This window comes from Triturus cristatus, chromosome 3_2 (genome assembly GCF_964204655.1).
Source record: "Triturus cristatus chromosome 3_2, aTriCri1.1, whole genome shotgun sequence".
NCBI lineage: Eukaryota > Metazoa > Chordata > Amphibia > Caudata > Salamandridae > Triturus > Triturus cristatus.
The window spans coordinates 1083374086-1083391883 of NC_140584.1; the positions used below are offsets into that span (position 1 = coordinate 1083374086).

Below are 17798 nucleotides of genomic sequence, written 5' to 3' on the forward strand. Positions count from 1 at the left end.
TGCAACTGTATATTTGCTATCGAGTATATACACTTTTGTATTCTAAAATTATCAAAGATAATCTTTTTTGGTTTTTGTTGTTTTAGAAAGTTACTAACTCACATATTTTATTTGTTTAATACAAGCAAGGGGACAAACTTGCTAGGTTACAATGGCCGACGTTTGTGCGTGACCTTTATTGGGCGTTCACGCTGCATTTCGCTTCCACGCTTCCATTGGCAGCTGCTCGAGCCTGACCCCGCCCCTTTGAGGCCATGGCTGCTCACAGTCAGTTGCTGCTGTTGTGCCTGGCGTGCCTGTCTTGGATGTTAGGGAATGACGCTCAGCAAGGTCAGTGATGCTGCATGGTTAGGGTGGTACACTGTCTTTCCTTTTAAGGGACAAATCCCTTTATTATGGAAATAAAGATCACAATGTTTGCTTTATCCTGCTAAGTCGACAACGCACCACCCTCCCAAAGAGTTCGAGTTTGTATGCTTCGCATATCTTTCGTTAAATGTTTCTTGAAAAGTTGGCTTCTCTAATCATTTTTCTACTAATTAAACTGTTGTTTTTTCTCCTAGTTATACTGTCTGTTTTCAATTGTGTGCGTCAGTACTTGGTTCATACTTGTTCGCTCCTCCAGTATTTTGGGCTGGTGCACCTCGACTAGCAACTTTACATATGGATTATTAAGTAATAGTGTATTTTGTTTGCTAGCCTCTGTAGAAATGGAGTGGCATTAATGTATTTTGCGTATTTGTAAACCACGGCATCTGAAGCCTTGTTTTTGCTTCGACGACCTCCTGTACTGCAATCTTTAACGGTTCATATCACTAAGTTTATCTCCGAGGTTCTCGTGACTTTTAATATATCTATTTTGTTCACAATTGTGTTTCCGTGCGTCACGCTAAAATCACATTTCTTCCAAGTCATTAGTAGTGTCATTAGTTGGAGATTTAAAATGTTGTTGATGTGGGTTTGTTTTAAAATTGTACTAACAAGATGTGATGAACATACAGACAAATCAAGATATTCTGTTGAGAAACTGTTAATTTTAATATTAGGCAATATAGGCCTCAATGTAAAAATGCTTTTTGTGTGCAGTTATCTTTTTCCGCAAGTAGTCTTCCCGGTCCTTTCCTCACCATGCACTCAGCACACAATAGCTATTTTGTAACTGATGTTTTGAAGCATGATGTTTCAGTCTGATGTACAACATAATGGCCTGGTTACTTATGGATAATCCTTGTTACCCCAACTCTTCCTCACCGCAGTTATTACTAGTGAGCATTTCTCCTGCCAACAGAACCCCCAAAAGTCAAAAACACCACACGTTCAAGTTTCCCATTTCTCCAAGATTGCAGACTTCCAACCTACTGATATGAAAAGGAAGTCGACAGCTACCACTTCCTGTTCCACCGAACTCCAATCTAAGACTCAAGCAGTTCAGTTAAAAAATAATGTTTATTTAGACCAATTGGTCTTTAAACCACAGCATTTACAATACCATTTAAAAATGTCCACATTGCTAAATTATGTTCTTAAACATTAAGAGTCATAAAATCCTTAAAAAATCATTCTTAACAATTTTAAAACAGTTTTATAACAGATAATTTCATTTACAATTGGAAGGCACTAGCTACTCTTACGCCTCTAATGGTGCGGGGAGCTTATATATACCTTGCATATATTTCCCAATGGCTATTGCTATATCTAAATTTTCCATATCAGCAAGAAGCTCCCATGCTTGTAAGCGCGTCCTTACACCATATTTTAAGAATATCGGACGGAGGAATAATTTACGTAAATTTAAAAATCTTCGACAATCTAATAAAATGTGTAAAATGTTGCATTTCAATCCTATCTTGCACGTACACTTGCCATCAGGTTGCATTAAAACTGATTTTATTGCGCAATTTATTATGGCTGGGTTAATGCCAATTCTTATCCTAAGTACTTCCATTCTTAACCAACGGTTCGGTAGTAAATCGAGATGGGGAAAGCTGATCTCTTTCTCCCAGCTAGAATGCATGAATTTTACAGAATCTTTCCTAATCAAAAACTCGCTATCTGTTACTCTAGAAAATTCTTTACCCTGCATTTTAAGTACACTCTTTATTACATTTATTTGTAGGGTCAGGGGGTCAATTTTCACATTCAAGTGATCACACATGGTCAAGAGTTTCCTTCTTGTGGCCTTAGCCCACTTTAACTCACTGGACTGGATTTCTTTCATACACCATTGGGACACCTTTGTGACCTCCCCAAGACTCAAACGATTCCAAAATCTAAGAAAACTTAATTGCACCTGAATGTTCCATGCAGTTAGGCCTAAATCCATTCTGATTGCCTGAATCATTGCCGAGCTGGGAAGTGACAATAATGATTTCAGACATTTCCCTTCTTCTTTATCCCAGGAGCTTTTACCATCAATACAAATTACTTCTGAGCCATATTGGAATTGCGGAGGAATCATGGCTTTATAGGCCGTCAAAAGTGGCTTATGGGACATATCGCCATAACTATGATTGAATCTTTTCAGCCCACATACTGCTTGATGAGCTTTTATTTTCTGTGCCTCCAGATGTATGCCCCACTTCAAGGAATTCGTAAACCATATTCCAAGGTATTTGTATTCATTTACAATCTCTAGTTTAGTTTGGCCCAAATACCATTTAAACTTCGTATTCCTCTTCCCAAAGCACAACATTTTTGTTTTGTCCATGTTTACAGTAAGTCGTTTTGACGTACAGTATTCGCTGAATATATTCAGTTTTCTTTGAAGTCCTATCTCAGTTTGATCCAGTATTACTAGATCATCGGCATACAACAAACAGGACAAATGCTTTCCATTTACTTTTGGGCTTGCACCTCTGGCAGAGCCCAAGGTAAGAGGCAAGTCTGCTAAGAATATTGCAAAAAGAAGCGGCGCCAAGACACAACCTTGCCTTAATCCATTGTTTATTGCTATCTCAGGAGTCAGGCCATCAGAAGTGTCTTTAATGACCTGAGCCCAGTTTTGGCTATGTAGCTCCTGGATTACCAACAATAGATCCGCAGGGACCTCATAATTTCTCATGGTTTCCCACAAGCACTCCCTATCCAAGCAGTTACATCTGGGCTGAGAAAACACTGACTGTGGCGAGAAAGACTTTGACTCTGAGTTATTAAACCATTACTTATCCTTTGAACTTCATTGCCCCGATTTGGTCTCCTCATCCCAGTCCTCACTGAATGAGGGTGCTCCACCCACCACGGGAAGCACGTACTCAAGACACATTTCTTTTTCAATGGACACATGGAATAAAACCTCCTCACCCTGTCCCTAAAGACTGTGAGTATTAAGTGTACTATAAAGGAAAAAGGTGCAGAATGAATATTCACTGGGAGGGAGGGGCTCAGACTGGGGTGAGGGGGAGCAACTCTGGGTAATGAAGTTACCTGTATGTCATGAACATATAATGCCTGGGGTGGCACCACTTGGCAGGGTAGACTCGCAGATAGTCCAGTTAAAGGAGGTGGAAGTCTTTTATGTCCATGAGATTGCAGATCAGGAGGCCAGCTAGCTAGTCTTTGGTCCAGTCCCTCTCACCCAGGCAGGAGGGCAGCAGGTCAAGACCGCAACGCAAGAATCTAGTAAAGCAGCAGTCCAGCAGAGTGGCAGTCCTTCAGCAGCACAGCAGTCATTCTTCCTGGCAGAGTATCCTCCGGCCGAGAAGCGTACTTCAGTGGTGGTGGCTGAAGTCCAGTACTTCTACCCAGTGGTGCCTTTGAAGTGGGTGAGACTTCAAAGACAGGTCTCTAATGTACACAGAGGCCCTGTCCTGGCTCCATACTCACTACAGGGGGGTATGCAGCCCTTTATATGGGGACAGGGCACAGCCTATTCAGGTATAAGTGAGGCTGGGTCAAGCTTCTCCCGCCCATCCTACCAGGATGGCCCAACAAATCACACCTAAGTTCCCAATGTGTGTGGGTGTTTAAGGGGGAAATGCACAAAGCCCAGCTGTCACCCACCCCAGGCATGTGATCAGAGACAGGCAGCAGGCACCAAATGACTAAGATAAGAAAATGCAGACCTTCAAAAAATGGTATTTTCAGAATTGCGATTTAAAATCAGAGTTCACTATATGTTTGGACTTTAAATTGTGATTTCAGAGACACCAACCTTGAATCAATTATATCTTCCCATTTGGAAATTACTCATAAAATGTAATAAGGTAATCCCAATGTTATCCAAAGGTGTAGGCCTTGCTATTGTGAAAAATGAATTTAAGAGTTGTTCACTTCCAGGATATGTAAAAGTACATGGCTGCCTGTTAGATACATTGCATCCTTCCCTTTGGGTTGGCTAGGACCTACCTTAGGGGGTGACTTGTATGTATAAAAAGGGAAAGTTTGGGCGCGGCATAGGGTTTATTTTGCCAGGTGAATATGGTAGTGTAAACTGCACACCCAGGCTCTGCAATCGCAGGCCTTATCCATATGTAAAAGGCTACTTAAGTGGGTGGCACAAAAAATGCTGCAGGCCCACTAGTAGCAATTCAATATACAGGCGTGGGGCACATGTAGTGCACTTTACTAGGGCTTATAAGTAAATTAAATATTCCAATTGGGGATAACTCAATGTTAATATTGTTTTAAGCATAGAGGACATGCACTTTAGCACTGGTAAAATGCTCAGCATCCTAAGGCCAGCAAAAAGTGGTGCAGGAATACAAAATGTTTGGGGGTGAACCTATAGAAGGAGCCATTGCCAACGCTAGTTACTCAATCAAATACTGCCATCTTTGACATCCCCAGGATCAGGAGGCATGCCAGTGGCCCCTGAGCGACCCGCTCGTGGTGTGTACCAGCATCTCCCAGCCCGCGAAGGGACAACGCAGCCGCAAGCAGTGCACCAATATCTCAGTTCCTTAGGCAACACGACAAGGATAAAATAAAGTTGCTTGTGACCCGCCAATTGTTAAGGTAACGGTGCAGTCGTGAGCGTAGTAACATAACCAGCTGCTTGAGGTGGCAATATTGAACTACGCCTCCTTGCGGTATGTACAAACTAAACAAAGAAAAGTGAGACTGTGAGCAGATGAAGGGGTAAAAAAAGAAAATAGCCCACATTTTTCGGCACACAGAAGACAGCACAGGCTGAAGGAGGCTTTATTTCATGCGTTCGTAGAAAAAGGAAGGGGACTAGGGTAGGTACTTCCTGTGGTGGGTGGGATGCCTCATTCAGTGAGGACTGTGACATGGTGGACCAATGAGGGGGTAATGTAGATTACTGATAAGTTACCATGGCATTACCTTCTCTGCAATTTTACTCGCCCCAGTCATCACTGATGAGCCGATATCAATGCAGATACAGGCGTCTTCACATTAATATTGAAATACTTGAAGCAGACAAGAATTACCAAACACATTTCTTTAATGACAACTAGTGCTACCTGTAGGAAGGTGGATATCTGACTATGGTTACCCCCAACTTTTTGCCTAGTGTCTAGCTGGTTTTTCGACTTAGTTGGCCTGAGATCCTGCCATTCAGGGTCTCAGGCTGTCTGCTCTCTCTGTAAAATGGACTCCATGTACCCTAGGTACATAACCAATTGGTAAGGATCACCTTATTGGACCCTGTACAGTGTACCCTAGGTACCCAGGGCATAGGTGTACCCTAGGCCTCCCAGGGGCTGCAGCATGTATTATGCCACCCCTGGTCTGGCCTTCCAATCAGACACAACTGGCTGATCACTCAGCTGGGGCAAGGTCGTGTAATCACCCCTTGCTTAGATATAGTATGCCTATATCTGCCCTTATATATAGACACATGTGTACCTATCAGTCACTCCTATGGCAGGCCTTAACAATCCTGGAGGCAGAGTGCTTGGTAACATGTGAGATGGTGCTCTAGCATGAGCTGAGCCTGTCTGCAGCTTTCGGAACCATGTCCTTATAGCTGTTCTATGATATAGCCTACCATATACTCTTAAAGTGCCTTATAATCTTAAACGGTTATGGTAACTATGGTTGGGCTGTATCAAAACATGTCGTGTAAGGTGTCTAACACTTTGGAATAATACCCCCATACCATTTCTGGTGATGAGGATATTATTCCCCCCTTCTAGAGGGAAAGACATGTTAAAATCCTACTTTGCTGTGTAACCTCTGACTAAAGCCTCAGCATCACAAAATGGATGATGCTGCCACAGACACAAGTCTGACCTCCTGCTGCTGGGAGTGATCCCAGCCAGGGAGGCCTGGACAATAGGTTTCCTGCTTGGGGAGGTGCTAGCACCTCCCCAGACAGCCTTTAGTGTATTGGGGCAGGGTGGGCTGAAAGGAATGAGACATGCCTGGGGCACACAAGGTGTTCCTTGCATAGTCCAGTTCAAACCGGCGCTGGGGCACTCCAGCCCCAGCTCTGGCGCGAAACTGGACAAAGGGAAGTGGGTGTAACCACCCCCTCCCAGGTCCCACCCATAAGGCGTGACCTAGCAGGTATCCCAGCCCCCCAGATTAGTATAAGAGTGGGAGTTGGGCCTCAAGACTCTAGATTATCCTGAACCTGCAAAACTGAACAGAAACTCTGGACCTTCGACATTCGACGAAAGAAGAAGACTGAAGAATCTCCCTTGTAGCCAAGGAGTGGCTACCCTGTGCAAACAGGCACCATCAAGTGACTACCCTTTGCTTTGTGAAACGTTCGACGAGGAACCGACTGCAGAGCCCGACCAGAGCCTTGATTTCCAGACTTCTCCGACCCTCATCCACATCTGCAGCAGAGCTGAGATCCGTGGAGGCGACGAGCGACGTGGGACCGGCTACCTGGGAAAAGTGGCTAGTAACTTACAGCGCAGCTTCTGAGGTACCCTCGAAGTTGTGCACCGGGGATTGAGAAGCCCCAACCCCAAGCACCATCTGCACCGAAGACCAGCCCCCCACACTCCACGAGTCCTGCGTGGGGCCCTTCAGCATTTTCCTGCTTGCCGCGTCTGTCCGGTTGCTTGCCCGCTGGCTAGTGGCCTTTGTGACGACGCTCCCTGAAATCTTCTGCGCTGGTTTGGCTCCTCCAGACTGGCTCCCGCTTCTCTGCAAAGAAGAAGCACCCCAGACCTTCCTGGTCTGCACCAGAAGCAAGTCCCTTGTTCTTCGTGGGTTCCGCTTGCCAAGGCTTGGTGAGTCCTAGTCCAACTTCGACGCCGCCGACAGCAAGATCCTTCGTGGGACAGCTCGCCTCCTGGTCCTGGTCGTCCTCGACGCTTCCTGGTCCTCCTGGCTGCAGCGACAAGCTTCACCTTCACCTGCAACGCTTCACGACATCGCCTGGTTCCTTCCTGGTTCCACGTGGTCACTGGCTAGTGACCTTGACTCTGTCCCTTCTGCTTGCAGGTTTCTTCTCTTCTTGATCCCAGGCTTGGGATCCACCGGACACTCTCTCCTGACTGCCTGTCAGCATCTTTCTTCAGGCATCCATAGGAGTCGACGACGAAAACGACGCATCTTCACCCCTATGCACCCGCGGCCTGTGGGCTAGGTAACTTGGGTACTCCGGTGCTCATCAGGATAGTGACTATCCTAGTGTCTAGTTTTCAAGTCTCAACTTCCTAGCTACTCCGGAAGTGTCCTAAATCTATCTATTTCTAAACTGTAACATTGCTATTGACTTTTACGCATTACGCGTGAGTGTTTCCACTCTGCACACGAATCCCGTGGGCCTCCCACTTCCTAACTAACGCTAGTGTAGTGTAGCCCCAGCGATTCCCTAGGCCTAGGCCTATTCTATTTCCGTGACAGTGGTTCTTATACCACTTATTTAGTATATGGTTTGCGTGGCCCCTAGGGCCTAACTGTATTACTTACCTGTGTGACTTACTGTATGCATTAATAAGACTGTGTTGTACTTACCTCTAAACTCATAAAGAGTGCTGAGGGTTTGCTTAGAATAAATACACTTTATTTTATATATATATCTGTTGTGGTGTCCTTTCATTTGGTATTCAAGGGATTATATATGGTATCACAGCTGGCTTCACATGCCATTCAGAGTTTAGCCTAAGACTGCTCTTGTCCATGCTACCACTAGGATAGCTGGTCTATAAGGTTGACTTTACAACCAATCACCATAAGGGTATTTGGACTGATATAAGGTGTACACTATAACTAGTGACATCATACATCAGGCCAACTTCTCACACTACCTATTATTCAATACTTGATATATTAATTCACGTAGTCAACATCTGCTAACACTTTTAATGCCGACAAAGCAAAAGATGCTGAGGAAGGGCCTCCCAACTGGAGGCGGTAGTGGTTTATGAAAGTATTCAGAGTGGCCAAGGTGGCTGCATTACAATATCACGTGATAATCTGTCTTGCACCATGGACTGCAATTCTTGCCCTGGGCTCTTGTATGCTAGAACAATCGCTTGCTTAAGCCATCTACTTTGAGTAGAAGTTGAAGGCCTCAGACCATTACCAACTGGACCAAAGTTCACAAATAGGTTAGCTACCTTCCTGAACCCCTCCATTCTCACCAGATAAATAAGAATTATCCTCTTTACGTCCAAGGGATGTTAAAAAAAAGATTCCTTCTTAGTAGAAGCGTTTGATGCAAACACTGGTAAAACCTCTTCTTTGGTGGAATAAAACTGGGAGGGAATCTTGGGCACAAATTTTGAGTCCAGTATCAAAATCAGTTTATCTGGAAATACCATCTGAAACAGCTCTGATTTCAATAATAAGCATAGTTCCTCCCCTCTCCTTGCTGATAAAACAGTCACTAAATAAATTACCTTGAGAGTAAGAAACTTTAGATCTACACTTTCTAAAGGCTCGAACGGAGAATGACGAAGAGCCTGTAATACCAAAAATGAATCCAAGGAGGGAGAAGGACGGTGAAATCTAGTTCTCTCTAGAGGATTTTAGCAGTCTTACCACCAAAGGTTCCACCTCCTCCATCTGACTGTTCTGGAAAGCCCTTACTGCTGCCCACTGAACTCACAAAGTAGATATTACGAGGCCCAAAAGAAAAGCCTGTCACAGTAAATCCCTAAACCTTGTGGGGTTTTTCAAAGTAGTATCACAGCCCTTCACCCATACCACTTGTGGAAAGACTGCCAATGATGTGAGTACACTTTCAGGTCTGATGTACGTCTAGACTGCTGAATCAGCTCTACTATCTCAGAAGAATTCTCTCTTGCTAAAAGGTTCACCCATTCATGAGCCCTACCAGAAGATGAAGGCGTATCAGCATGCCCAATGGAAGCAGGGCACCAAAAATGGACATGGATCCCATGGAATTGATCATTGTGACTATGCAGCTAGTTGTAACATGAGGAGATACCAGGGCCACCTCTCCCAACCTGGGAAGCCATTAACACCAATGCCTTGTCCTCCCTAATCTACTGTAGTACCCTGGATATCATTTGAATTGGGGGAATAGCATAAAAGAGACCTGATTGCCACTTAAATGACATGGCGTCTGTCTACCATGCCTCAGAAGAAGGAATTCTCAAGCAAAAACACAGACGTTTTCCCTTGAGGCACAGAGATCCACTTTTGAACAGCTAAACCTCATCTGCAACTGCAGGATAACTTGCTCCTTGAAGGACAAAACTCTGCTCAATCTATTCTCTGCCCAATTCTCCATCTCCGATTATCTCACCCCCCCCCCCCCAATGTGGAAATCTCTCAGGGTAAAAGACTGAGATGATGATCCACATAACTAATTACCACCCTGTTGTCTGTTCTGATCTGAGTATGGTGGTCTAACAATTGAGGGGCAAAATCTGACAAATCCAGATGGAGTGCCTTTAGTTTCATCTAGTTTGAGGAATTTGTCGACTGCGGAGCTGGCCAGTTTCCTTGAGTTGTCGTATCCTCCAGAGTGACACTACAACCTAGCATGCTGGCGTCTGAAGGAATAAGAAAAAAACTGGCCCATGTTTAAATACTCTTCCTTCTTCCACCAACCCAAATACTCCTGTATCTGAATCCTCACTGGAGCTCTTTTCGAAATCCTTAAAAATCTACTCCCAGTGATCCAACAAATGGTTTACTAACAGGTACACGTGGAGGCGGGCCCACGGGAGAACTACCAGTGTTGATGCCAATAGGCCTTGTAACCTCAAACACTGTCTCACAGAAGGAGCAGAGCTTGCAAACAAAGACACAATCTCTACTTTGTTTGTGAGTTCCCTGTCCTCAGGAAAGAAGACCGCTACCACTTCTGCCATGAAATGAGCGCTGATGTAATGCAAGTCCTGCGCTGGCATGAGGCAGGATTTCGTGAGGTTTAACAAACATCTGTGATCGGCATGATTCTGCATAAATCCTGAACATGAGACTAGGCCTTAGGAAAAGGAGAACAAGAGGTCAATGTGTCATCCAAATAAAGAAAGAATTGGGTTCCTTTACATTAGAAAAACCTCTACCAACGAAGCCAAAAATGTAGTGAATACCCTTGGAGAAGTTGAGAGACCTAATGCGAATACCTGAAATTGATAATGTTGATCCTGCACACACAAGTGTAGGAACATTTGCAAACTGGGGTGGATCAGAACATAGAGATAGGCGTTTAGAAGATCCATCAACACCAAGAAATCTTTGTTTGATGACCTGAGTGATCTCTTGCAGAGTTGTCATCTTGAATTCGGCATGGGGAATCTACCAGTTCAGTCTTGAGATCCCCGATCGGCCTGAATTCACCTGATGACTTCTGTACCAGGAAGAGAATAGTCAACTCTCTTTCTCCTCTGATGCACTGGTACGATCGCTCTCTTTCTCAACAACTTCAGGATCCCCTCTATCGAAGTGTGTTGTTTTCCTGGATCTGCAGGTAACGGGGTCACACAAAAGAAATCTGGAGACTGAGTGGAGGAAGTGGTCTGGAAAGCTTTTTTTCACAATCTAGTACGCATAGGTTTGACATCGGGCTCTTCCAAACCTCCAGAAAATACTAAATTCGACCTCCTACAGGTAAGGACTGTCTGTTTGGATAGCAGAACCTCTGATGGGACTGTACTGAGGTTCCGGGAAGCTGAGACCAGTACTTCTCTAAGGGGGTGGGGGACTCTCTGGCCATGTCCCCTCCCTCCAGGAGCTGAATTGACTATACCTGTGAAACTGAACTAAATGTCATTCTAGCTCCCAAAAACATTTCTCTGGGTGGTCTGGTGTATGCAAGCAGCTATCTGGCTACAGCAGACTTTTCCACCCCCTCCTCAAGTTGTGAACCAAAAACTTGGAACCTGAGAACTGATTCCTTTTCAAAAGGGCCTTCTGTGAGGCATCCGACTTCCAGGATCAAAACCACACTACCGTCTTACGGCTATAGCTGAACCAGCCAGGGATGCCTCTGATTTTAAAGCGCCATAAGAAGTATCGTACAGATTTGCTCTGTGGTCAATCAGACCTGCCACGGACTGGATAGCATAGGACGGGCAAGTAGCTGTTCTCGCGAAGTTGGCAGCTGCATAGATGCTTTTCACAGCTGTGTTGACCCTCTTGTCCACTGGATCAGCTGGGCTTGCCTTCTCTGATATCGCACACTGTGAGGCCAGGCTTGCCATAAGTGTAGCCACCTTTACCATAGAAGGAAATCCATCCTGGACGTTATATATGGGGTACATCCGAGACAGAAATCCTGGAAAGGAGTTCTTATCAATTGCCCTCCACTCTGTTTCCAGGACTTTCCTATCAATGAGTGCAGAGGAAGATTCTTTGTATCTTTCTTCTGATAGTGAAAAAATAAATTGTCATTTTCTTCCATCTGACTAGTTTCAGGGAAGCCCAGATTCTGTCTTACTTGCTGCATGACCTCCTTTAACTCTGGACTTTGTACTGGTCTACCCTTAACCTTCTTTAAAACAATATCCAACCAAGACTTTTTAGGGCTAAGAGAGCTTTCTCCTCCACTGCATTTTCTGGATTGCAGCTGTATCGTCTTCTCTTAGCCCGACACCATTACTGCAGCTAAAGCAGCCCGTGAGAAGACAGGAAAGCTTTGCATCCCTCTTCTTATAGTTTCTAGGAGAAGGGCCATGACGTGAGCACACTCGCGCACCATTCTCCCAGAAACTATAACAAATGCCAACAATTGCCAGCCCACTTTAAGGTGAGATGTTCAGAGCGTGCACCACGCTAGTACTGAGTTATACCAGTTCAACCCCTAAGGACTTCAACTCATCAGATTAGCCCACTGAAGCAATGCTTCAAAGTTTATAACGATTACTGCCGCACCGGTCTCCAGCCTGCGCACAAAGAGGCAGATGAAGTAGTAAGAATGCACCCTGAGATTTACATAGCCCATAAGTATGCATGGTCAGTTCCTGAATCACCATACAAACTTGCTGAATAAGGGCCTTTGATTATACAATGATCCGCTAAAGCCTGATCTTTTTTATAAATGAGCCTCACATATCCTCTAGAGCAGGACCTTAATGCCTTATATTAAGAGTCCTTTCAGCAGGACGTTCACTATTCAAAATTTACAAAAATTGAAATGGAACTCTCCTTACAGTGCTCCCAGAAGATAAACAAGCATTTGCAATGCAATAGGTCTTGCAATTGCGAGGTTTAACCTATTGGGATTGTAAATGACAATGTCATTTATTTATGCTTTTAAAAAACACCTGCAATAATAAAAGGCATTGTCGTTTATGATACCAATAGGTCAAAGTACCTAAAATGCGAGACCTATTGTATTGCAAATTGCAGGATGGTGGGAGCGAATAACATGGATGGCCAGAGTGTTGTAAAAGTAATATGGCAGTGGGGTCAGCGTTCAGCTGGATGGAAAGCAATATAACAGGGGAGTGGGGGAGGAGAAGGTACGAACAACAGAAAGAGGGTGTGGGTCGGGGGAAGTAACGGAGGACACGGTGGAGGGCAGCAGCAAAGAGCTAGAGAGCAATGTAGAGGCAGAGGGGGAGAAGCACGTTTTTAAAACCCAGTGTCACTAAAAGTATTTTGTAAAAAGAGATAACATGGTTTTAGTGTTAACTCTGTGTGGGTTTTAAATGCTGTTGTTTGTTTTACGATTATATAATAAAGACTGTCATAAAATATTACACAAGGGTTGTTTTATAAACTTTTACTACACTCCATGTAGTACATTATGGTCTATATTTTCTGATGGTTAATTATGTAATTTCTCTTTCTGACATACTTTAGCTGGCTGTTTTCAGTGGAAGCCCCGGAGATTCGTTTTTGCGGCCCTTCTCCTGTTTTCCCCCTAGCATATGCAGTTTCCAGCTTGTCCATAGTTGCTTTGCTGCGGTGGCTGTGCTTTTTAAAGTAAATGGTGCTCTTTAATGAGAAGGAGGGGGATTCTCAAGTGTTTTGGTTATTTTCAACAAACCACACAGCAGTTATCCCTAGTTAGGTGCCCCTTTCCTCACTGGTTGTTCTTTCCTCCTCTTCTTCATGATATCGTTTTGCAGATGTGCTCAAAACGAAGCACACGTAGGACACAAGAGAACAGAACAGTGCACCAACGCCTGGGAGTGAAGTGCTGTTGCGTGGCCAATTAATATTGTGCTAAAAAGTAGCCGCTAAGTTGATACCAGACCAAAACGTCACATGCAAGATATGTTAAACCACCTTCGATAGGGTGACATTTCCAAGGACAATATGCCCACACAAATGTGTTTTATTCAAAGGCTGGGATAACATGAAAGCTCCCAGAAGCGATTTCCATGGATCGCTGCGCTAGACCATGTTTCAGTCCAATTAAAGAGAATAGAAACCGGGAGTTCGGCCATTGTGCGTAAAGGTGGTTAAGGCTGTCTGAAAGAAATATATAATCGGTAACTTCTGCGGACAAGGTGCGAAAGGACCCCCCCCCCTTTCATTCCTGTAATATGTTGTTTCACTACTTGAGTACAGCGCAGGTGAACAGAGCGGAAAAAAGTATTTTCGATCAATAGCGAAGATGGTTATTAAGATAATGCATTAATAGCCAACTGACCCGGAAAAAGAGTAATACGTTTTGCATCTAACTTTGAACTTCTCTCGACTGGTGAAACAAGCACTCTCATGGAGCGCGACAACAATAAAAATTTAAATTAGTTAATAAGAGAGTGCAGTGATGCAAGATGTCCATTTTTTCCATTGCAACATGTATTTTGAATGAGCACCAACCTCACAAGACAGCGGGCGCTACAGAATTGTGCTGTTGGTTAAAGCAGGGTCAGGGGGAGGAGGGTGAAGATGGCGGCCGGGCTGAGGGTGGAGCGAAGTGACCGGGATTTTTTGCAGAAGGCTGCGGGTGTCACAGAGCCCTCTTCACGCAAACTATGTAGAGGTCTTTCCTAGTTCCTGAACCACAGCTGTGGAGGTTTAGAAAACTCTGCCGTTCACTGGCTTCTAATGGGAGGCTTGAAGCGTCCAGTCGGTCCATGTTGGTACAGTGCAAAAAAACAATTGTGCGAGCGGCTCTCACCCTGTGCGCAGCATTAAGCTTCATGGGAGCAGCTCTTGCTCTGCAGGGATGGCTTGGAGAAGAGCTGGCAACCAGAGCCACTGCAACCTGGAAGTCCCCACGTCCTTGGTTACACAGGCAGCACTCTGTGTCACAAGTGCAGTGGGGGCATTGTTTGAGCGTACAAAAGTGAAAGCGCGCAAGGCGCCGTGAGCGTGCACATCTGCTGTCTGGGCGCAAGCTGTGTTTGCCAGAGAAGAGACGCCGTGAGCGTGCACGTGCACATCTGCTATCTGGGCGCAAGCAGAGGAGAGACGCCGTGAGCGTGCACATCTGCTGTCTAGGCGCAAGCTGAGTTCGCCAGAGAAGAGACGCTGTGAGCGTGCACATCGGCTGTCTGGGCAAGTGCACTCCTGTCCCCTTTCGGAAGCAAAAACCACAATAGATCTCGCCTAGGCGAGCAGCGCATGTGCTGCGTCTGCGTCGCTAGGCAAGACCTAAAAAAGGAAGTGATGGGCATTGACTTCCTTTTTATATCAATAGGTTAGGAACAGGAAGTCAGCCATCTTGGAGGGAGTGAGAAACTGAAATATGTGTTTTGGTTTTTTTTGGCTTTGGAGGTTCTGTCAACAGGAGACCAGTTCAATAGTAATGCCTGGGGCAGAGGAGATGGGTAAGGAGATAATGTGATTTCATACTGTACTGCCTTTCTTTAATATGATTGGATGGGATCGTGGGATCTTTGCAAATTTACATCATATGTACGGCTTTCTTTGTGTAATTTCGTGTACCAGAGGGCACATTCTTAGGGTTATTGCTCACTCTCCCCTGATCTTTAAAAGGTGCCCCAATGTTGGTCTGAACTCTAATTTATGACTTATTTTTACTTGAGCGGAACTATATTTTCTGCTTTTTTATTATTTTCATTTTATTCTGAGCTTCATGCTATTTCTTAAATGCCTGATTGACTGACTTATAAGCATGTATTTTACTTTTGGTAAAGAATTACACCTTTTAATAAACCTTCATAATTTGATTATAATGCTTGTCAGTCTTTTTAAGTGTTTTACATTCTGAAAATGTTATTTACTGTTGAATTGGTTTGAATGACTAGATCCAATGAGGAGTAAAAGAATCTTTAGTGTATTAACACCGCTTCCGGTTCAACAGAGACACTTTGAATTGACACACTCTGAAAAATAGCGTCGTCTTGGGCATATTTACATTCTTTATGGTTATGCATGTACTCCCGTAATGGAGATGATGCACATTTGATTCTTGTAACTAAAAGCATTTTTTATGGGGCCATCAAAATAAATTCTAATCATGATACTGTTCCAGTATTTACACAGTCAGCTACAGAACGTGCAGACGGTTTTAAATCTAAGATGGCAAATAAAAATATTGTATGCTACTCCAGTAAACCAATAGGAATAATCATCAAATATGCCAATGAACAGTTCTCTTTCCATGCACCAGACACAATGATAGCTTGCTGCTACATACATGGGCTATTAGAAAGCCCAGAACCGTGGATATGGGCATACTTGTGCTACCAGGCCATAGCATTGGCGAAGAAGCACTATATTTAAAAAACATCTCTACTGATAGCCATGGTATTCTATTGTATTGCAGCATTTACATAGTCCTTATTACCTCTATGTGGGACACTAAAGTGCTTGCCTACATGAGTAGCCTGCTATACTGCGTAGAATGTGTGGTTCGAAGGATGGTATTTTTGTTTCAATCCTACGTGGGAAGTGTTTCCAAGGCATGCGTGATGACCACTGAGGTTTGGTTATTGTGTTATGGGATGCAGCATGTAGCAGTGAGTTGAATGATGAAGTGTGAGAGACAGGCTCGCAGTTTTAGAGTTTTCAGTATGCTGGTAGCTTGTACAGCTCTGCAGATCCCCTAAGGGTATTTCATAGGATAGTCTCCTTATCTGGTTACTGTACTTGGTTGACCACTCTGAGTCTTTGTGTACAGTTGTGATCCTGAGCTGGTATGGTTGAAGGGAGAGAGAGCATTGGAGAGATCTGCTGGTATGGACATTTTTATTATCATCCCATATTTGAGTGTGAGATATAAAGAAGCGGTCAGATAGTATAGATATTTAGGACCTCCAATGAATGGACTATTAAAATACTCCATATTGCCAGTAATGTGTGATAGATCTCTTTAGTTATTCAAAGCCTGTTCATGTGGTGGTGATTGTTTTTTGGCTGTACAGTGCTCGTGATGGACAGCCCTTATAGCAGAGGTCTTATGTGAGTTTAAGAGGGATAGCTTACAATTTGCTGAAGACCGCTGCCTATTAAGGGAGTAGTATTGTTGTGGGGCATAACTGTTATATATGGAAGTACATAACTATATAAGGCCACGGCAAACTATCTGTCATCCTTTTTTTGATAACAAAAGCAGTTTGGTGGTTGAGTTATTTGCAATTTGTGGGTTGTAAGGTGAGTATTGCACTTGAGGGTGCAACAGTTTTATGGGCTCTGTTGCTGGGAGGCGGTTGGTACAGTTATCTAGGAAATAGCCATGTTTTCAACTGTCTTTGAAGGTTTATATGCTCCTGGGTGCTTCTAATGCTGGCTGGTAGTGAGTTCCAGAGCTTTGCAGCTTACACTGAGAAAGCTGTGTCTCCTACAGACTTCTTATTCTAAGATGGTAAGTGGTGCAAGCCTCGAACAGTGTTCAGTTTCGTTTGTATTGCTTGAATTTAATTTCTAGATCTAGTGATACTTTTCCTTGGGCGGACTGTGGACAGTACCTTGAATATTGCCCTTCTAGCTATAGGTTGGAAAGTGAAGGGATTGCAGCCCTGGAGTCATGCGTTCTCTTGGGTAAAGGTGGACAAGAAGCCTTGCGACAGGATTTTGGATTAGGTTTCTATCTTGCATATAATGAATGTGGGTTCACCCAGGTATAGGCTGTTGTCTTAGCAAACTACTGCAAAAGAGGAATTCTCTACCTCAAGGATCCAGTGTTGCATAATTAACAATTGGAAAAAACAGGTGGACCAATTCCCTTCATAGGTATAGATAACATCAATGTTTGTTGCATCAAGGGGTACAGAATATCTTTTGCGATGTGGTGTTGGATGTGGCTCAATTTTATTATGTTTACATTTATTGAAATTCTTCACCTATTTATGAATTGAAAAAATAAAAATATTTTGATATGATCTAATAACCCTACTCTGGTATGTCCCTGTCAGTTGGCCAGAAATTCAGATGTTTGTATAATTGTGACGTTATGCACATTATTAAATATAGGTAGAGAATTACTCTTTTGGAGTAGTTTGCTGATTTCCCCTGTCTTTCTCTACCTTTATCCCTTGTTCGGGGGCCCCCTCTTTTTTGTGCGGTTATAGGCTGTTGTCTTAGTCAAGCTTGGA

At 43.9% G+C, this 17798-nt stretch overlaps 1 protein-coding gene across 2 annotated transcripts in view; it reads left to right on the top strand.

Moving 5' to 3' along the window:
* Window positions 1-207: 207 nt before the first annotated feature.
* SUMF2 (sulfatase modifying factor 2) overlaps window positions 208-17798 on the top strand; it is a 257671-nt gene continuing 240080 nt past the window's right edge. The window contains exon 1 of one of the 2 annotated variants that reach the window (XM_085649834.1): window positions 208-330. In XM_085649834.1, the coding sequence (XP_085505960.1) occupies window positions 255-330 (76 nt within the window). In that variant the 5' untranslated portion in view covers window positions 208-254. The remainder of the gene's footprint in view (window positions 331-17798) is intronic. The other variant, XM_085649835.1, reaches the window with a different exon arrangement.